Genomic DNA, 16963 nt, shown 5'->3' with positions numbered 1-16963 from the left:
ACCTCTGCCTCCCCCCACTGCCCATCTGCTTTCTCTAAGGAGTCAGCTGATTCTCTAGCTGGACTAAGTCCCTGGGCTCACTGCTTTCCCATTGGGCTTGGTGTCTTCCCCCAAACCACTTTTCTCCCAGGATTCCCCCGCCTCCCCCCTACCCCTCGTCATCGGACCCAGTCAACTGGCAAACATCCCTGCCAGCTCCTCACCAGTGCCAGTTCGTACCAAAGCCATGTCCTTCCTGCCTCTCCTCATGCCAACGCCCACTTCCACTTACCAGGGAAGTTGCCCCACCCACTGACCCCAAAGGCTGAGCTCGACCAATCAGATTCTGTTCTGGGAATTTGAACTGTGACAGGCTGAGAGAAGGACAGTAAGCAGCAGGATGTGAGGAAGCTAGACACCTCGAGCCTGCGGGGTCCGTTAACAGGGGAGTCACAGTTCTGAAGGCACTCCAGAACTGGACACCTCCACAGCCACCTCCCTGCGGAGCCACCCAGAGCAGACTCTCCCATTCATTCCAGACGTGGGGCTCACTGGCCAAGGCTCGACTCCTTGATTCCCTGCACATCACAAGCAGGCCATGCTTCACAGACTCTCCCCGCTGGCTGGCCCATCCTCCCCACACTTTTCTCCATCCAACCAACTCTCATGTGCTCAGAATTCACATCCTGCTAAATCTTCAACATCCCCAAGTACTGAGAGTGAATATGATCACACCCATGTTACAGATGGGGAACATGAAGCAGGGAGGGGGCTAATCCGGGCTGCTCCAGGTCAGCAGCCCCTCCCTCCCCACATGTGGCTCTTGAGCACTTGAAATGCAGCTGATCTGAATGTTCTATGGGTGTAAAATACTCACTGGATTTCGAAGATTTGGTACATAAAACACACACACACACACACACACACACACACACACACACACACACCACATAAAACATCAAGTTTTTCTATATTAATTACATGCTGAAATGCTATTTTAGATATGCTGGGTTAAAGAAAAGACATTCCTGTGGCTAATCTCACCCATCTTTTAACTGTTTAAAAATGTGGATCCAGCCCTAACCGGTTTGGCTCAGTGGATAGAGCGTCAGCCTGTGGACTGAAAGGTCCCAGGTTCGATTCTGGTCAAGGGCATGTTCCTGGGTTGCGGGCACATCCACAGTAGGGGGTGTGCAGGAGGCAGCTGATCGATGTTTCTCTCTTATCGATGTTTCTAACTCTCTCTCCCTCTCCCTTCCTCTCTGTAAAAAATCAATAAAATATATTTTTTTTAAAATGTGGATCCAAGGAAGTTTCAATGATGTGTATGACTCATGATATTTCTATTGGACTGCCAGTGCTCTAGGAAAAAACGATGGCCCGTGGCCCATTTTTATAGATCTAAGAGCTAAGAATGGTTTCTACATTTAAAAATGTTTTCTTTTTTAATTGATTTGAGAGGAAGAGAGAGGGAGAGAGAGAGAGAGAGAGAGAGAGAAACATCAATGATGAGAGAGAATCATTGATCGGCTGCCTCTTGCGCACCCCACACTGGGGATGGAGCCCGCAACCCGGGCATGTGCCCTGACCAGGAATCGAACCGTGACCTCCTGGTTCATAGGTCAACGCTCAACCACGGAACCATACCGGCCAGGCGGTTTCTACATTTTTAAAAAATTGTAAAAAAGGAAAAGTAAAGAACATGTGTCAGAGACCCTAAGTGGTTTACAAAGCCAAAAATATGTGCTATCTGGCCTACAGACAAACGTGGCGAAGCACTGCACCAGAGATCTCCCCAAGATCACCAAGATCACCAAGATGAATACGAGAAGCAAAGCTTACAGGACACCTCAGCGTGCCACCCACGGTCAGAGCACCGAGCAAGCCATGACGCCCGAGTCCTCCCACTGCATGAAGGAGGTCCTGATATGATCAGCCCATTTCACAGATGAGGGCACTGAGGCTCAGGAAGGTTCCATACCCGTCTAGCTCAGAAGTGGCAGAGATTCGTACCGGTCAGATGAACGTCAAAGCCAGGCTCTCCACAACCATGCCGCCAGCCTGCCCTGACTCCAGGTACATGAACGAGTCCCCAACATCTGCCTTGGTGACTCAGTCCCGAGGCTGTGCGTCCCCCATTACAACGCACACTTGTGTTGTATTTTAAGCACTGAGTCCTTGCCCGGTCCCCTCCTCTGCCCCATGCCAGCCGGGAGGTGGTATCAGATGGCTCTGGCTCCGGTCCCAGCTCAACACTCACCAGCCAAATGATTCCCTCTCTCCGATCGTGAACTTCCTCATCTGTAAATTGGGAGCCACGGTCCCTGCCCAGAGCCCTGTTCATTGGCCCAGTGCTGAGCGCCCAGTAGCACTGGCTGCGTCATTGTCAGTGTTTGACAGAACTACAGAGAGAACCGCTGAGTCTGGTGCTGAGGGCACGGGCTCCCAGAGGGCAGGAGGGCTGCGTGCAGGTCCCAGCTGTGAAAGCTTGGGAACGCTACTATACTGCTCTGCGCCTCAGTTTCCTTCCCTGTAAAATGGGGATAATAATCCCTTATAAAGGAAGGTGATTATAAAGATAAATCTTGGAGCCCTAGCTAGTTTGGCTCAGTGGATAGAGCGTCGGCCTGAGGTCTGACAAGTCACGGGTTCTATTCCGGTCAAGGGCACATGCCTGGGTTTCGGGCTTGATCCCCCGTGGGGGGTGTGCAGGAGGCAGCTGATCGATGATTCTCTCTCATCATTGATGTTTCTATCTCTCTCTCTCTCTCTCTCTCCCTTCCTCTCTGAAATCAACATATATATATATATATATATATATATATATATATATATATATATGTATATATATATACACACACACACACAGTATATCTATCTATCTATCTATCTATCTATCTATCTATCTATCTATCTATCAAGCTACATATATATGATAAATCTTGGAGCCCTGGTTGGTTTTTCTCGGTGGTTAGAGCATCAGCCCATGCACCAAAGGGTCGTGGGTTCGATTCCCAGTCAAGGGCACATATCTGGGTTGCAGGTTTGATCCCTGGCCCCTGTGGGGGCGAGTGCGGGAGGCAACCAATCAATGTGTCTCTCTCACAGTGGTGTTACTCTCTCTTTCCCCCTTCCTTCCACTCTCTCTCTAAAAAAAAAAAAACAAAAAAAAAAAAAAAAGGAAAAAATATCCTCAGGTGAATACTAACAAAAAAAAATTATAATTATTATTAAAATTCCTACCCTACCCCCTGAGCCCTAGACAGGTTTATAGGTAATTGTAACAAACTTTCAAAGAACAACTAATTACTATCGTATACAAACTGTTGAAAAGATCCCTTAAAAACAGAAAAGGAGCCCTACCCAGTTTGGCTCAGTGGATAGAGCCTCGGCCTGTGGACTGAAGGGTCCTGGGTTCGATTCTGGTCAGGACACATGCCCGGGTTGTGGGCTCGGACCCCAGTGGGGGGCGTGCAGGAGGCAGCCAGTCAGTGATTCTCTCTCATCATTGATGTTTCTATCTCTCTCTCCCTCTTCCTTCCTCTCTGAAATCAATAAAAATAATTTTTAAAAAAACAGAAAAGGAAATATAACACAATACTCATATGAGGCCATACAAAGTCTATGAAAAAATTATAGCCAAAAAAAAAAAGATAAAACTTGGAGACAGTTTTGCACAACAATATAATATACTTCATGTCACTGAATGGTACACTTAAAAAGGGTGAAAAGGATCAACTTTGTGGTATGCATAAGATATCACAGTTAAAGGGGAAAAAAAGATTAAACTACATTCTGACTGTGACGTGCCCCAAATCCTGTCCAATTCCTACTATCTTTTATTTTTTTACTTCAGAGAGGAAGGGAAAGGGAGAGAGAGACAGAAACATCAATGAAGAGAGAGAATCATTGATCAGCTGCCTCCTGCATACCCCATACTGTGTATGGAGCCTGGAACCTGGGCATGTGCCCTGACTGGGAATTGAACCGTGACCTCCTGGGTCATAGGTCGACACTCAACCACTGAGCCACGCTGGCTGGGCCCCAGTTCCTACGATTGGTGCCTATTCAACACGTCCCTCGCTTGTCCCAGGCTGACTGGCCAAATCAGCCCCAGAAGTCGTGAGGGTAAAATGAAATCATGTACACAGGGCACGACCAAGTGGTACGGCCCGGGGGGACGCAGGAGGACCGGCCAGGGGGTGACACCTGAGACTCGAGGCACTGGGAACGCTCTGGTTGATGGCTGGGAGGTGGGGGGACATAGGTGTTCATTCTAGCATTTTGCTTCACAACTTACAAATCTCTTATGACCGTTCTTTGGAATGTATCAAATTTCATGCCAAAAAAAAAGATGATAAAATGTGGGTGAAAGGATATGATGTCTGGGGTGGGTGGGGTGGGGCAGGGGGAGCAGGACCAGCCAGGAGGTGACGATGGTGGAAGCGGAGTAATGGGTACACACAGGCCCGGTGTTCTATTCGCTCTACTTTCCCCACAATGAAATGGCTTAAAAATAATGTCGGGAAACTACGTGACGTCCATCTCGTAAAACACTCCATAAAGGGTGTAATAACAGTCATTGCCCTTACAATTAATCCGTCCCACAGTTTCTCCATCTGTATTTGAGAAGAAACAACACCCATGATTAAATGAAATGTGACAGCGCACATCCAGGCCCGAACACGGTACCTGTCCCCTAGTCAACACCCAGCCAGTGACAATGACTCCTGTGGAGAATGGCCGCAGCTTCTGGGGTCGCCATCAGGGTGCTTCATGGCTCACTGACCTACCGAGTGCTCGCCCTCCGTGCTCTGCCGCATGCCTGTGAGAAGCGCTGCACCGGCATCTGTTGTCACCTACCCTTTGGTGAGCACTTTCTATTTATTTATTTATTAAAAATATGTTTTATTGATTTTTTACAGAGAGGAAGGGAGAGGGAGAGAGAGTTAGAAACATCGATGAGAGAGAAACATCGATCAGCTGCCTCCTGCACACCCCCCACTGGGGATGTGCCCGCAACCAAGGTACATGCCCTTGACCGGAATCGAACCTGGGACCCTTCAGTCCGCAGGCCAACGCTCTATCCACCGAGCCAAACCGGCGAGGCAGGGCCTTGGGGAGCACTTATACTGTATTAACCCTCTGGTCCAATTCTACCTGCCCAGGAGCCAAGCACCGCAGAGGCCAGCAAAGGCCCAGCTCTGCAGGCCAGCGAGGCCCAGCTGCAAGCACCACCTCCGCGTGTATGGGGAAAGCAGTGTAAGGTGATATGCAAATGAGTGGGTGTGGCCATATGCTAATGAACCAGGCCAAGGGCTGGCTTTGGCCCGTGGGGCTGGAGCTTGTGGTGCGGAGTAACTGGAAGCAGTGAACTGGCTGGTCTGCCTCAAAGGTTTCAGATGTGCCTGACATATGGGCATGCCCAACCCACCGGCTACTGCATTCCAGGTGATGTCATGTTCATGGTTCTGTCCCAAGAACATCCTCCAGAGACCAGACCTCACGCGCTTTGCTCCTCACTATAGCCCCGGCACCCCGGGTGACCCCATAAACAGTTAACAACGGGTGTCATCTAGTTATAGGGAACGGACACACCAAACAGTATCTACAGGCTGCGTGTCCCCACGTCCCCGCGGTGACCGCCCCCCTCCGGCCGGTCCAGCCGCGAGGCAGGCCGGGGACTCACCTTGAGGGAAGGTATGTCCTCCGCTCGGATGACGAACTCGTCCCGCTCGCGGAAGATGCCCTCCCCGCCGCTCTCGCCGGCCTCCTCGTCCGTCTCCCCGCACAGGGCCGCGGTCTCCTGCTTCTTGGCCAAGTGCAGGGGCCGGGCGTCCGGCGGCTCGTGGTCCTCGGGGGAAGGGGCGGCCGGCTCCTCGGGCGGGGCAGCGGCTGGTGGGGGCGGCGGGGCAGGTGGCGAAGGCAGGGCCGGTGGAGGTGGCGGAGGTGGCGAGCTGGACGCCGGGGCCGGGGCGGGAGCGGGAGCCAGAGGCGCCAGAGCAGGAGCCGGAGCGGGAATGGGAGCAGGAGCGGGAGCAGGAGCTGGAGCTGGAGCCGGAGCCGGAGCTGGAGCCGGAGCCAGAGCCGGAGCCGGAGCGGGAGCCACCAAGGGAGGTGGCGAGGGCAGGGCTGGCGGTGGGGGCGGCGGCTGGGGCGTTGGGGCAGGCGGCGGAGAGGGCGGGGGCTTCTCCTCCAGCAGCGGGGGCTCTGGGGGGCAAGAGGAGCATCAGGGCTGGACCCCCAGAGCCCCCCCTCCCAGAGCTTCAGCCTGCTTCCCATCAGCATCCCGGCATGTCCCTCCGGTTTCTGCAGTCAGTGAAAGGTGCTCCCAGCTTGTGCCTAGTCTCCTCTAGGGCGCCAATCCGCCCCCCACCCCCCACCCCCACCCCCACCCCCCACCTCTGCACCCAGACATCCCTCCTGATGAAACTGAGTTCTTTAGCTACCACACACCGGTACCCCGCCCGCCCTTCACCTCCGTCTCTTGTTACTCTTGTTGCCCTGGCTCCTCCTGCAAAGCTCCTATCTGACCCCGCTCTCCGATCCCGTCCAGTCACCTTCCTGACCTTCAATAGGCACCCGTACAGACACCCACAGGAAGCCCACGTCCCTGTAACCTCTCCCTCCAATGTCCTCATCAGTCTTCCCACCCGGACGTCAAAGACCCCATCTCTGTAGCTCTATCCCAATACCATTGCTCAATGCCCCCCCTCCCCCACCCCCAGGGTCAGGAGTCTCCTATGCTGTTTACACTCTGTCCTCACTCACCTGTCCCCCACTCTGGTCGCATCTCCCCTGCTCCCCAGCCTAGTCCCTACGAAGTTCCTTGCCCTGCCCTGCCTCGTTTCCAAATGCCACCTGCTGCCATCCCCAGAACCTCTTCTCTCGTCCCTGAATATGAACGTCCCTTCCTGTGAGAAGCCCTCTGCCTCCGCTTGCCACCCAGGTCCCTGAGGCCAACGCCCAGCTCCCACCCGAATGCCCATTTTAGTCCTGAACGTGGCTTTATGGCCTCTATGCCCTTGCCTGGCTTCAACCCCCATTCCTCCCTGTTCTTCCCCATTCCGAAACCATTCCCTCCATGCTCTACCGCCTCCTTTCCTGCTCAGAGGTCCCATCCTCCTCACCCCAAGTCCTCCTCCATTCTCGGAATAGGCAATGCCCTTCTCCTCTGTACTAACTCCTAATGGGTCTCTGTAACGTCCTTCTCTGAGCCCTCAAGCCCCCCTCATTAACCGCCCCAAATGCCCTCCTCCAAACCCCTACACCTGTTACCCTCATTAAAGGCCCTTACATTTTGTCCAAAGCTTCAGATCAGAACCCCATAGAGACCCAGCCATACCCACCGGCCTTCCCTAAGACCAGTCAGTGTTCCAGTCTCTTTTTAAACTACCCTCCCTAAGTCTCTCTCTCTGCCCCCCGAAATCTTCCTGTTCTTTAGCACACATCACTAACTCCAGAGCCCTTCTCAGGGCGCGGATCCCCTGCCGGTTTAAAAAGCTCACCGAGTACCCCGTTACCAGCTGTCCCCATCACTTATAACCTGCCCTGTCCCCCAGCATTCTCCAGTGCCCACCTTGGGGCCCCTGCCAGTCCACTTAGCACCTGCGGGCAGATCAGAAAAAAACACCCCTCTCTCAAAGCACTTGTTTGCCCTCAGCAGTTACCTCCACAGATATGCAAATCTACATCATCTAACACAGTGTCCCTTCAACAGGGCGTCTCCCACATAACTGTACCCGGCGTCCCGAACAGGAAACCCCTGCCCCTCCCCTGGACCATCTTCCCAGAGCTCACCAGGCGTGCCATTGCTGCTGGCACTGGGGAGCCCTGGGAGAGGGGGTGGCCCTGGGACAGGAGCCTCAGTAGCCAAGGGGGGCCCGTCCGGAGTGGAGGTGTCCTTGGGCCCAACAAGGGGCGGGTCGTCGAGGGCAGAGATGGCCGAGGAGATGCTCTCCTGCAGGTCCCGGTTCTTGGCCACAGAGTCTTCCTCGTCCGAGGAGAAGGAGGGCAGCGTCTCAAGGTTCCGTTTCAGCTCCTCGTCCAGCCGCTTGCAGGGCGAAGGGCAGCCCAGCCCCAGCCCCTCACTCTCCGCGGCCTCCAGCGCGCCGCCCAGCCCAAAGGCGCCCGTGGGCGGAGGGTGTGGCACGGCGGGGGCAGAGGGGGGCTGGGGTTGCAGGCCTCGCGTGGGCACGGAGGGCGGCACGCTCTTGGGGGGGCTGAGCGGAGGCGTCATGCTGGCCTGGTAGAGCGGGGGGTGGCGCTTGCCCGACTTGAGGAAGTCCAGGAAGGAGGCCATGAAGCCGGACTTCATCTCCGGCTGCTTCTCCTCCACCTCCTTGATCTTGGCCTCGATCTTCTCCCGAGTCAGGCCCGAGTCCAAGCTGTTGTGGTCGGCGCCTGATAGGGCGTCACCAGATGAGGCCCCCAGACCCTCACCAGCCTTGGGCACAGACAGCTTGATCTAGATACAGGAGTAGTGGGGGGGTCAGGGCCCAAGAGTCGGGCCCCAAGTCCCCTCCTCCCTCAGACCCCCGAGTCCAGAACCCCAGCCCCCTTCCAACTTCAGACCCTAAAGTTGGAAGTCCCCAGACTCAGCCCAGAGAATCCTTGAATTCAAGTCCACAGACCCCTTCGGATTCCAGAACGACAGGACTCAGTTCCATCCTTTTATTACTCACTGACCTCTCCTTGCTCAGTCCGGGAGCCCAGGGCTCCAGACCTCCCTCCCTCCCGCCCAGACCCAGGCATCTAGCATCCGCCATGGATAAGAACCCAAGCTCCAATCTCTTGCCTCCCTCTAAAACCCGAGTGTCAGTTCTCAGATCACCCCAACAGCGCAATCCTGGAATTTCAGCCCTTAAGAGTCATCTCCTCACGGGTTTTAGAAATATAAACCAGCTGAGCCAGTGTGGCTCAGTGGTTGAGTTTTGACCCAGGAACCAAGAGATCACGGGCTGGATTCCTGGTCAGGGCACATGCCCAGATGGCAGGCTCGATCCCCAGGGGGACATGCAGGACACGGCCAATCGATGATATTTATCATCCGTGTTTCTCTCTCTCTCAATCCCTCTCCTCTCCCTTCCCTTCTCTAAAAACCAGTAAAAATATTTTAAAAAATAAAAACATAAAAAGAAATAGAAACCATATCCCCAGTCACACTCAAGAACTTGCAACGTGGCCCCGACCCTTGCCTTTCTCTAAGACTCAGGCGCTGGCGCCCCACTCGCCCTCACCTTCAGTGGCTTCAGGGGCTCCAGCCGGGTGCCCCCCGCTTCCTCGGCCTTCCTGCCCCGGCCACGGCCCCGACCCCGGGGTTTCTTGGCCCCGTCAGTGGGTGTGGAGGACAAGGACGGCCCCGTGGTGGTGGGGACCTCCAGCGGGCGGATGCGGGGTCTGCCCCGGGGTCGGGGCGGGCCGTCGCGCTTGGCCTTGGTGGGCCTGCGGCCCCGGCGCCGGGGGCCGTCGGGGCCGGGGTTGGGCGGACAGAAGTCGATGTCACCCAGCGGTGAGAGGGCCGGGCGGGAGCGGCAGCTGGACACCAGGTCGGGCAGGCGCCGGGGGTTGAGGCGGATGTCGGCAGGCACGTCAGCCTTGTCCTCGTCGGCCTCGAACTCGTACTCCTGGGCATACAGTTTCTTGGGCGTCTGGAAGGGAGGGTCGCGGCGCCGGAGCAGGTGGAAGGAGGACGTCTTGAGCAGCTTCTTTGGCTTGGTGGAGCAGAAGATGGGCGAGGTCAGGCCTCCCTTGGGCTCGGAGGCGGGTGGTGGAGGCGGCGGGGGCGGCGGGGCCGCCTGGTGGGGCCCGCTCTGGATCAAGCCCAGGGGCTCGGCGTTGACCGTGGAGGGCAGCTCAGGCGGCTTGCTGTGGTCGAGGCCCAGGCCCGGCGTCTCGGGCCCTGCTCCAGACGCCCGACTTGGGCAGTAGGGCCCGTAGGGGTCATAGGCCGGGGGGCCCGGCGGGGGCCCAGTGCCCGCCTTGGGGTCACCTTCGTCCTCGGGCGGCCCGGCCTTGCCGTAGTCGTCGGCGGCCCCTCCGCCGAACATCTCCTCCATGGTGGGGAAGAAGCTGCGCTCCTCGTCTTGGAGCAAGGAGTCGGGGAAGCAGATGGAGGTGAGCGGCACAAAGCGGGGAGCCTTGGTGCCTTGCGGGCTGGGGCTGCGGTAGGCACCCGAGGGATCCTTGCCCTCGCTGTTGGGCGGGCCCACGCCCGTGTCCCCGGGCCCAGGGGGCAGTGGTTCCAGGGCCCCGAGCAGTTCCTGCATGGTACCCGGCGGCTCCAGGCTCTCCTCGGGTCGCAGGCGGGGGCTGGGGGCACCGGGCTCCAGCCCGTGGCTGCGTAGATGGGCCTCGAGCTGGAGAGGCATGGGTGGCGGTGGGGGAGGAGGCGGGGGCGGTTGGGGTGCCCCGTCTCGGGTGGCTGGTTCAAGGAGATGGACTCCGACTTTGGGGGTGCTGGAGGACGGGCTGGGGGTGTGGCTGAGGACCGAGGGAAGCAGCTGTGGGGGAGGAGGAGGCAGCACCAGTGGGAGGTCAGGGCCTCCGGCCTCCAGGAGGAGGCCGTGGGGGGTGGGCTGGGCAGGCTGGGCCGTGGGGGGTGGGGGTGGCGGGCTCTTCTGGAGAAAGGCCCCCAGCTCCTTGGCACCGGCCCCGTAGTGGACAACCGAGGTGGCTAGCCCCTCAGGGGTCTCACCACCCCGCTCCGGCCCTTTCTTCTTCTCCTTCAGCCTCCCCAGGCCTAGCTCCAGGGCCGCCGTGGCACCCTCATCGAGGCTGGCACTGGTACGGATGACGCTCTGCAGATGGTACCTCTGGGGATCTTCCTTGGCCAGCTCATAGGGTGTGCCCGGGGGACCCCCAGCCCCGCCACTCCCCCCAAGTCCTTTGGAGGCATCTGCCGCCCCATCTTCGCCCACCAAGCCATCGGCTCCTGAGGTCCTCGGGGGGCTGGGCGCCTGTAAGAGGTGCTGGATGAGGAACTCCTCGTCCTCGGTGCGCTCAGCCGGAGGCCCCCCGGGGCCTGCCAGCAGCTCCGAGCCATCCCCCTTGCCTTTGTAGCCGCCGGCTCCGGCCGCGTAGCTGCCGGCTCCCGGGGGTGCCAGGAACGGGGCTGAGGCCAGGACGGAGCTCAGGTATTTGCCAGGGGCTCCCGGAGAGCCGACTCCAGGCGGGCGACCAGAGGCAGGTGGCGACTGCAGCGGGCGGATGATGTGAGAGGGGCTGGCCTCTCCACCACCACCCAGGGAGCTGGGACCCCAGCCGCCGCCGTGGCCCGAGAGCGCCGGGGAATGGCCGGTACTATAGCTGAGTGAGGGGCTGGCGGTGGGCAGCCCCTGGGAGTGGGCAGCTGGCCCTGGGTACGGCTCGCCCTGCACCCCATACAGCTGCCCCTGCAGCTGGTCAGGGGAGTAGCTCTGACACGTGGCTAGGCCAGGAGGCTGGGGGCCACTAGGGGGCTGGGGAGGCCCCCCTGAGTAGCTAGGGCCTTTGCTCAAGTCCTGTGCTTGACCCCCTCCAAACCCTTGCCCGTAGGCCTGGGGTCCTAGAAGCCCCTGGGGCTGACCAGGAGAATAGGCCTGGCCTCCCGCCCCGCCAGCCCCAGAGGTCTTCCCAGTGGCATAGGCCGCTGCTGGACCACCCAGGCTCTGGCATTTGGGTGTGGCGGTTGAACGAGGTGGCGGGGGCCTATTGGCACCACCCGCAGCGGCTCCATAGCCGCCTTTGCCCGTCTTATAACCAGGGGACTGAATGATGGGGCGGTACCCTCCGCCGCCACCCCCGGCTCCGCCTCCTCCGGCCGCCTCGGGGCCCGCAGCCCGGCCGGACCCCCCGGCCGCGGCTCCGCTGGGCCCAGCCTTGCTAGGCTCCCCAGCGCCTGGGGAAGGTTCCCCACCGCCCAGGGGGCTGCAGGCCAGGTTGGCCCGATGGCCCATGGAGGGGTAGCTGCCTCCACAGCTCAGATAGTGCTGGAGGGCGTGGGCAGATGGCGGGGGCGGCGGGGGCTGGGCACTGGCTGGCCGTTGGTAGTGCTTGATGACGGTGTCCTGGCGGGGCAGGGCCCGCTCGGGCGGCGGGCCTGGGGCAGCCCCCGAGAAGTTGTAGAGCTGTGGGGAGGACTGCTCGGCGGCGGCGGCGGCGGCGGAAGAGGAAGCCAGCAGGTTGAACTGAGTTGGGAGGTGTCGGGGAGGCGGAGGTGGGTCTGGGGGGCCAGGGCGGTAAGGAGGGGTCTGGGCCGGGCCAAGACCAGCGGGCCCCAAGACACCACCCCCCGCCAGGCGCTCAAAGCCTAGCGAGGAGGGCACCGTGGGTGCCTGCGAGGGCTTCAGGTGCAGCACGTCATGAGGGGACAGGAGCCCGTTAGCGGGGGGACTGAACGGGGGGTCCTGGAGGCTGAGGGACGAGGGCACCGGGAAGGGGCGGCTGCCGAAGGAAGCGGGGTGCTGGTAGGCCGACAGGGCAGAGGAGGATGGAAAGGTGCTGGAACCCGGCAGGGCGCCTGAGATGAAGAGCTCCGTGGGGCCTGGCGTGTGCATGGCTGGGGATGATGGAGGAGACCATCGGTCAGGGTGGACCACCAGCCAGCCCCACCCTGGCCCTCGTGAGTTGGCAGCGGGCTTACCTGTTTGCCAGGAAGGACTGCGGAACTGGGAGAGGAGAGAGGAGGCAGAGGGGCCTGGCTGGGGGCCCCGGGACTCCAGGGCCGAGATGAGGTTCATGACGGAGGCGTCGGGCCCTGCGGAGCCTGCGTGGTGGAGGCCAGTGTCAAAGAGTCCAGAGAGGCCTGACCAGGAACAGGGGATAGAGTCAGCGAGGTAGGGGACAGGGCGGGGTTGAAAGGGAAGAGGTCAAAGGCAAGTTGGGTCAGGGAAAGGGGACTGGAGGGAAGGAAAGGGGGAGAACGTGGTAAGGAGACAGTAAGCAGGATGGGGCGCGATGCAGTCATCAGGGCAGGGAGTCCAAGAAGAGAAAGGTAGGCAAAGGAATAGAAAAATCCAGAAGGGAAGGAAGTGAGAGCCAACGGGCAGGGAGTTGCTAGGAATGGAGGAAGGGGGGTGAGGCCAAAGTATCTGGGCAATTCCAGCAAGGACAAGAAATGGCCTGACTGGAGCCACTGAGTAGAACTACAGAACAAATGGAAAGGGGGTGAGTCAAAGTGAGAGGATCCAGAAAAACAAATATGGGAAGGACAAATGGAGCCAACCAGGAAGGTCACGATCAAATTGGACTATCCAGTCTCACTGCTGGTCCATCAAGGGAGGGCAGTAGGATCAAAGGAAAGAGGCCAATCTGAAGCCTTAGAGGCAGAGCCACTGGGGGAGGATAAGGAAGGGGCAAATCTAAGGGGGAAAGGAGGCTGTCCAAAGAATCATTGCCAATCAGGAAGAATGGCAATCAGAAGGAAAGAGTTCAGAGAACCCAGGAGCCAAGGGAACCGGCAAACCCAGAAGGAAGTGATTGGCTGGGCTGGAGACAAGGAAACGCCTGGAAGAGAAGGTGGGATTTGGGGGCTGTGGGGATGGGACCAATTGGAGGGGAAATGGGCGGGGCCAGACACAGAGGCAGACGAATCCGGCGTGAAATTAAGCAGCTTCAGGCCAACCAATCAGAGGAAGGACAGACATGGGCGGGCCAGGAGGCAGGGGCAAGGCCAATTAGGAGGGGCGGAACTTTCAGTAGCCAATCAGCTGCCTCGGAGGGAGGGGCGGCCTAGTCGGAGCGGGATGAGGGGGGCCCGTACCTGCAGGGTGGTGGTTGGTGGCATAGCTTTGCAGTGGGTGGGGGGCCCCGTAGGCCTGGCGATGTAAGATGTCCGTCTCGGGGTGCGAGGTCCTGGAGCTGCCATAGACCAAGCTGGGGGGGAAGGGGGAGATGTTAGGGTATCCTCCTAAACTGCCCTCGGAGAAGGGAATTCAGCAAATCCCTCGGTGAGTTGGGGGAAATATTCCAGCTGAATTGGGGAGAGGGGGTATTTTAAGGAACCTTGGGCCCTAAAGGAAAGAAGACAAGGGAATCGGGGTGCCCAACTAAAGAGCCATAGAAGTGGTCCCCACTCGAGCCCCAGCAGCAGTAAAGAGCCCCGAGTCCCAGTAAATAGAGCCCATATAGCCTCACGTTTACAAACACAGACATGCACTAGGCTGAGACAAACACTGAGAGGGTGAAGTCAGAGAAAGTGCCTCGAGTTGAAAATGTAGGGGCCACGTCGGGGGGGCCCCCACCCCGCTGGTGACACAAAACCCTGGGGCCAACCCCAGAGCTGCGCATAGACACCCCCTCGCCTGCAGACACGTGGGAACACCCAGGCCCTGAACCTCCAGGGGTGGTGCAAAGCCAGTCAGGAGCAGATTGTTCCCCAAACGGGAGGGATGTGGGATGAGGAGGGGATCATAAAGTACCAGGTTCAAGTACAGCCATGAACACCGCCTCTGGGGTTGAGGTTCAAATGCATGGAACCATGCAAAGCCAAGTATGTGTGCAAAGAGTATCCAACTCACGGGGGCGGGGAGGGGGGAGATAGATACAGAGGGAAGAGCCCCACATGGAACACACGTGTGATCATGCCCAACCATGCTGGGAAACCCAGGTGTGTGGGGGAGGGAGGTGGTTCAGGGCAGGTGAAGAGTGAGGGCGCAACACAAATAAACAGTAGGTAAGGGGCAGATGCGAAGGCCAACTACACACGCACAGGGTCCACGCTCACACACACCAGCACACACAACCACACACACCCGAATCTTCCCATGCAATAATGCACAAAACCCCGGGGCCCCAATCCATGGCCCAGACTCAAAGAGGTCAAATACTCCACTCCTCGCCATCAAACAGGATTCCCTGCCTTTGGGGGTGGGGAGTTAAAGGGGGCGTGTCTCAGATACCAGGAGCCCCCCCCCTCCGTTACACACGCGGAACCCCAGCTTAGGAAGGGGGCGGGGCCCCGGGCCCACTCTGCGCGCGGAATTTCGGGGGGGGGGGGTCGGGGCCCGAGTGGCGCGGCCTCGAGCAGTCCCGGAACAATGGGACCTGGGAGGGGGGCGCGCCCCCCAGATCTACGTTCTAATTCTCCTTTCCTTCCCACCTTTGCAAGAGCAGAGCCTGGGGCGCGGGGGGGAGGGGTCAGCAAGCCGGGAATCCAAGGATGGGGGGAAATCCAGGCCTTGCTTCGCCAGTCCCTCCCATTTTCCCAAGGCCTTTCCGTCCGAAATTGTTTTGCAGCCCCATTTTCCCGCTGCATCTCTCCCTTTGCATGCCGGAGCTGGCTTTGGCGGAGTTTGCAATTTGCAAACTGGGGCGGCGGCGTTGTTGCAAACCAAGGAAGGCCGCTCCCTTGCAAGCCGGAGGGGAGTTTGCGATGCACGCGTCACCGGGCGGGCCGGGCCGGGCCGGGCCCGGCTCAGCTCGGCCCCCACCCCTTGGCCCCCTCCTCCAGGCCACCCTCGGCTCCTTACCTAGCTTTAGCTGACCTCTCGTAACTCCATCCCGCCCCGGCGCCGAGCGGGTCCCCGAAGCCGGCGCTGGGGTAGTTCCTGTCCATGAATTGGCCGCGGTGGAAATTGGGGGGAGGGGGAGGGAGGGAGGGAGGGAGGGAGGGGGCGCGCGCGCGCTCTCCTCCGCCGCCGCTCCCTCCGCTGCTGCTTTTTTCCCCCTTCGCTCCCTCTCTCTCTTTTTTTCTTTGCTGCCGCCGAAGGCCCGGGAAGGGCCCGGGCAGGGAAGGGAGGGGACGGGGCGGAGGGGCGGACAAGGGAGGGGGTGCAGCCGCCGAGCCAAGGAGGGGGGAAGGGGGTTCCCCCTTGAGGGAAAGGGGGGAGGAGGGACCCCGCTGTCTCCGCCTTTGCCCCGGCGCTTGCAAGAGAGAAAGGGGGAGCGCGCGCTCAGGAGGGGGCGTCCCGGGCGGCCCCGGGGTGGGTGCGGGCGCTGGGTGCTCGCTCTCTCGCCGCCGCCGCCGCCGCCTCCTCCTCCGCTGCGCTCACGGTGCAGCCATCTTTGCACAAGGCGGCTGGGGGAGGGGGGAGGGGAAGGGGGGGCGGGCGGCGGGGTGTCTGGCTGTGCTCCGCTTCCTCCCACAATCCCGTGCAAATGCAAAAAAAAAAAAAAAAAAGAGAGAGAGAGAGAGAGAGGGAGAACGAGAGACAGACAGCGCAAGCCGGGCTTGGGGGTGTAGGGCGCAACATTAGTACAGAAAACCAGCTCACTACGCGCAGACGCGCCTGGGGTCGCGATTCAGTTTATTTCGATTTTTTGCATGTTTTCACTTTTTTTGGTTTCTTTTCCAAAGAGCTTTTACTTAGGGGGACAGCCTGCCCCTGATGAGTAAGGTTGCAAATATGCCCCCCACCCTTCCCCTGGGTTGCACAGTGCCCCTGTATGCGCGCGGGGAGCGCACGAAGACATGCGTGTGCACGGGCGGGGCCCTGCGTGTGTGTGGCCCGTGTCACTGGAGGGAGATGGCCGTGTCTAACCTCACACGCGAGTCTGCACACTCGGCCTGCGTGCCTGGCTCCGAGTCTCCACAGCAAGCCTACCCCGGGGGCGGGGATGACGGGTACCCCCAAGGTCAAGAAAGCGTTGGAGCCCGCGGGGTGCCGGAACGCGGGAACACTTTTGCGGGAGACGTGAGTGTATCCGTAACGCGGCGGAAACACGTGTGCCAGGGTAGGCCTCGAGCCGGACGACCCCTACCCACTGCACCCCCCAAGCTCAGCTCCGCAGTTGGAGAGTCTCGGGAGCTTCCGGAATCCGGTGTGAATCTGGGGCATGGTTCGGGGAACCCGGCTCCGAAGTAGCTCTTCACCGAGGCCTCTGGAGGCTGCATGGGGAGGGGCACAGTGGGGAGTCAAAGACCCGGCTGTTTTTCCGCCCCCCCCCCCCCCCCCCCCCCGCCTCCTCGCCAACCGAGACCTTTCCGAACCGCTCAGGGCGTCCCAGCCAATCCTAGACCCTCCGGGCACAAGACCCACCCTCCTCGGAAGCTCCCCTCTCAGGC

At 59.4% G+C, this 16963-nt stretch overlaps 1 protein-coding gene across 6 annotated transcripts in view; it reads right to left on the bottom strand.

Moving 5' to 3' along the window:
- Positions 1–16963, bottom strand: part of PRR12 (proline rich 12) — a 36759-nt gene that overhangs the window by 14015 nt on the left and 5781 nt on the right. For 3 of the 6 annotated variants that reach the window (XM_079760113.1, XM_079760112.1, XM_079760114.1), the window contains one exon: positions 16195–16786. In XM_079760113.1, the coding sequence (XP_079616239.1) occupies positions 16768–16786 (19 nt within the window). In that variant the 3' untranslated portion in view covers positions 16195–16767. Of the gene's footprint in view, positions 1–5668; positions 6190–7779; positions 8447–9218; positions 12518–12601; positions 12764–13720; positions 13834–15428; positions 15972–16194; positions 16787–16963 lie in introns of those variants that run through there. The other 3 variants (XM_079760110.1, XM_079760111.1, XM_079760115.1) reach the window with 3 other exon arrangements.

This window comes from Cnephaeus nilssonii (assembly GCF_951640355.1).
Source record: "Cnephaeus nilssonii genome assembly, chromosome: 20".
Taxonomy (NCBI): Eukaryota; Metazoa; Chordata; class Mammalia; order Chiroptera; family Vespertilionidae; genus Cnephaeus; species Cnephaeus nilssonii.
Note: the sequence above shows the minus strand (reverse complement) of the source record. Positions and strands in the feature narration are given on the sequence as shown.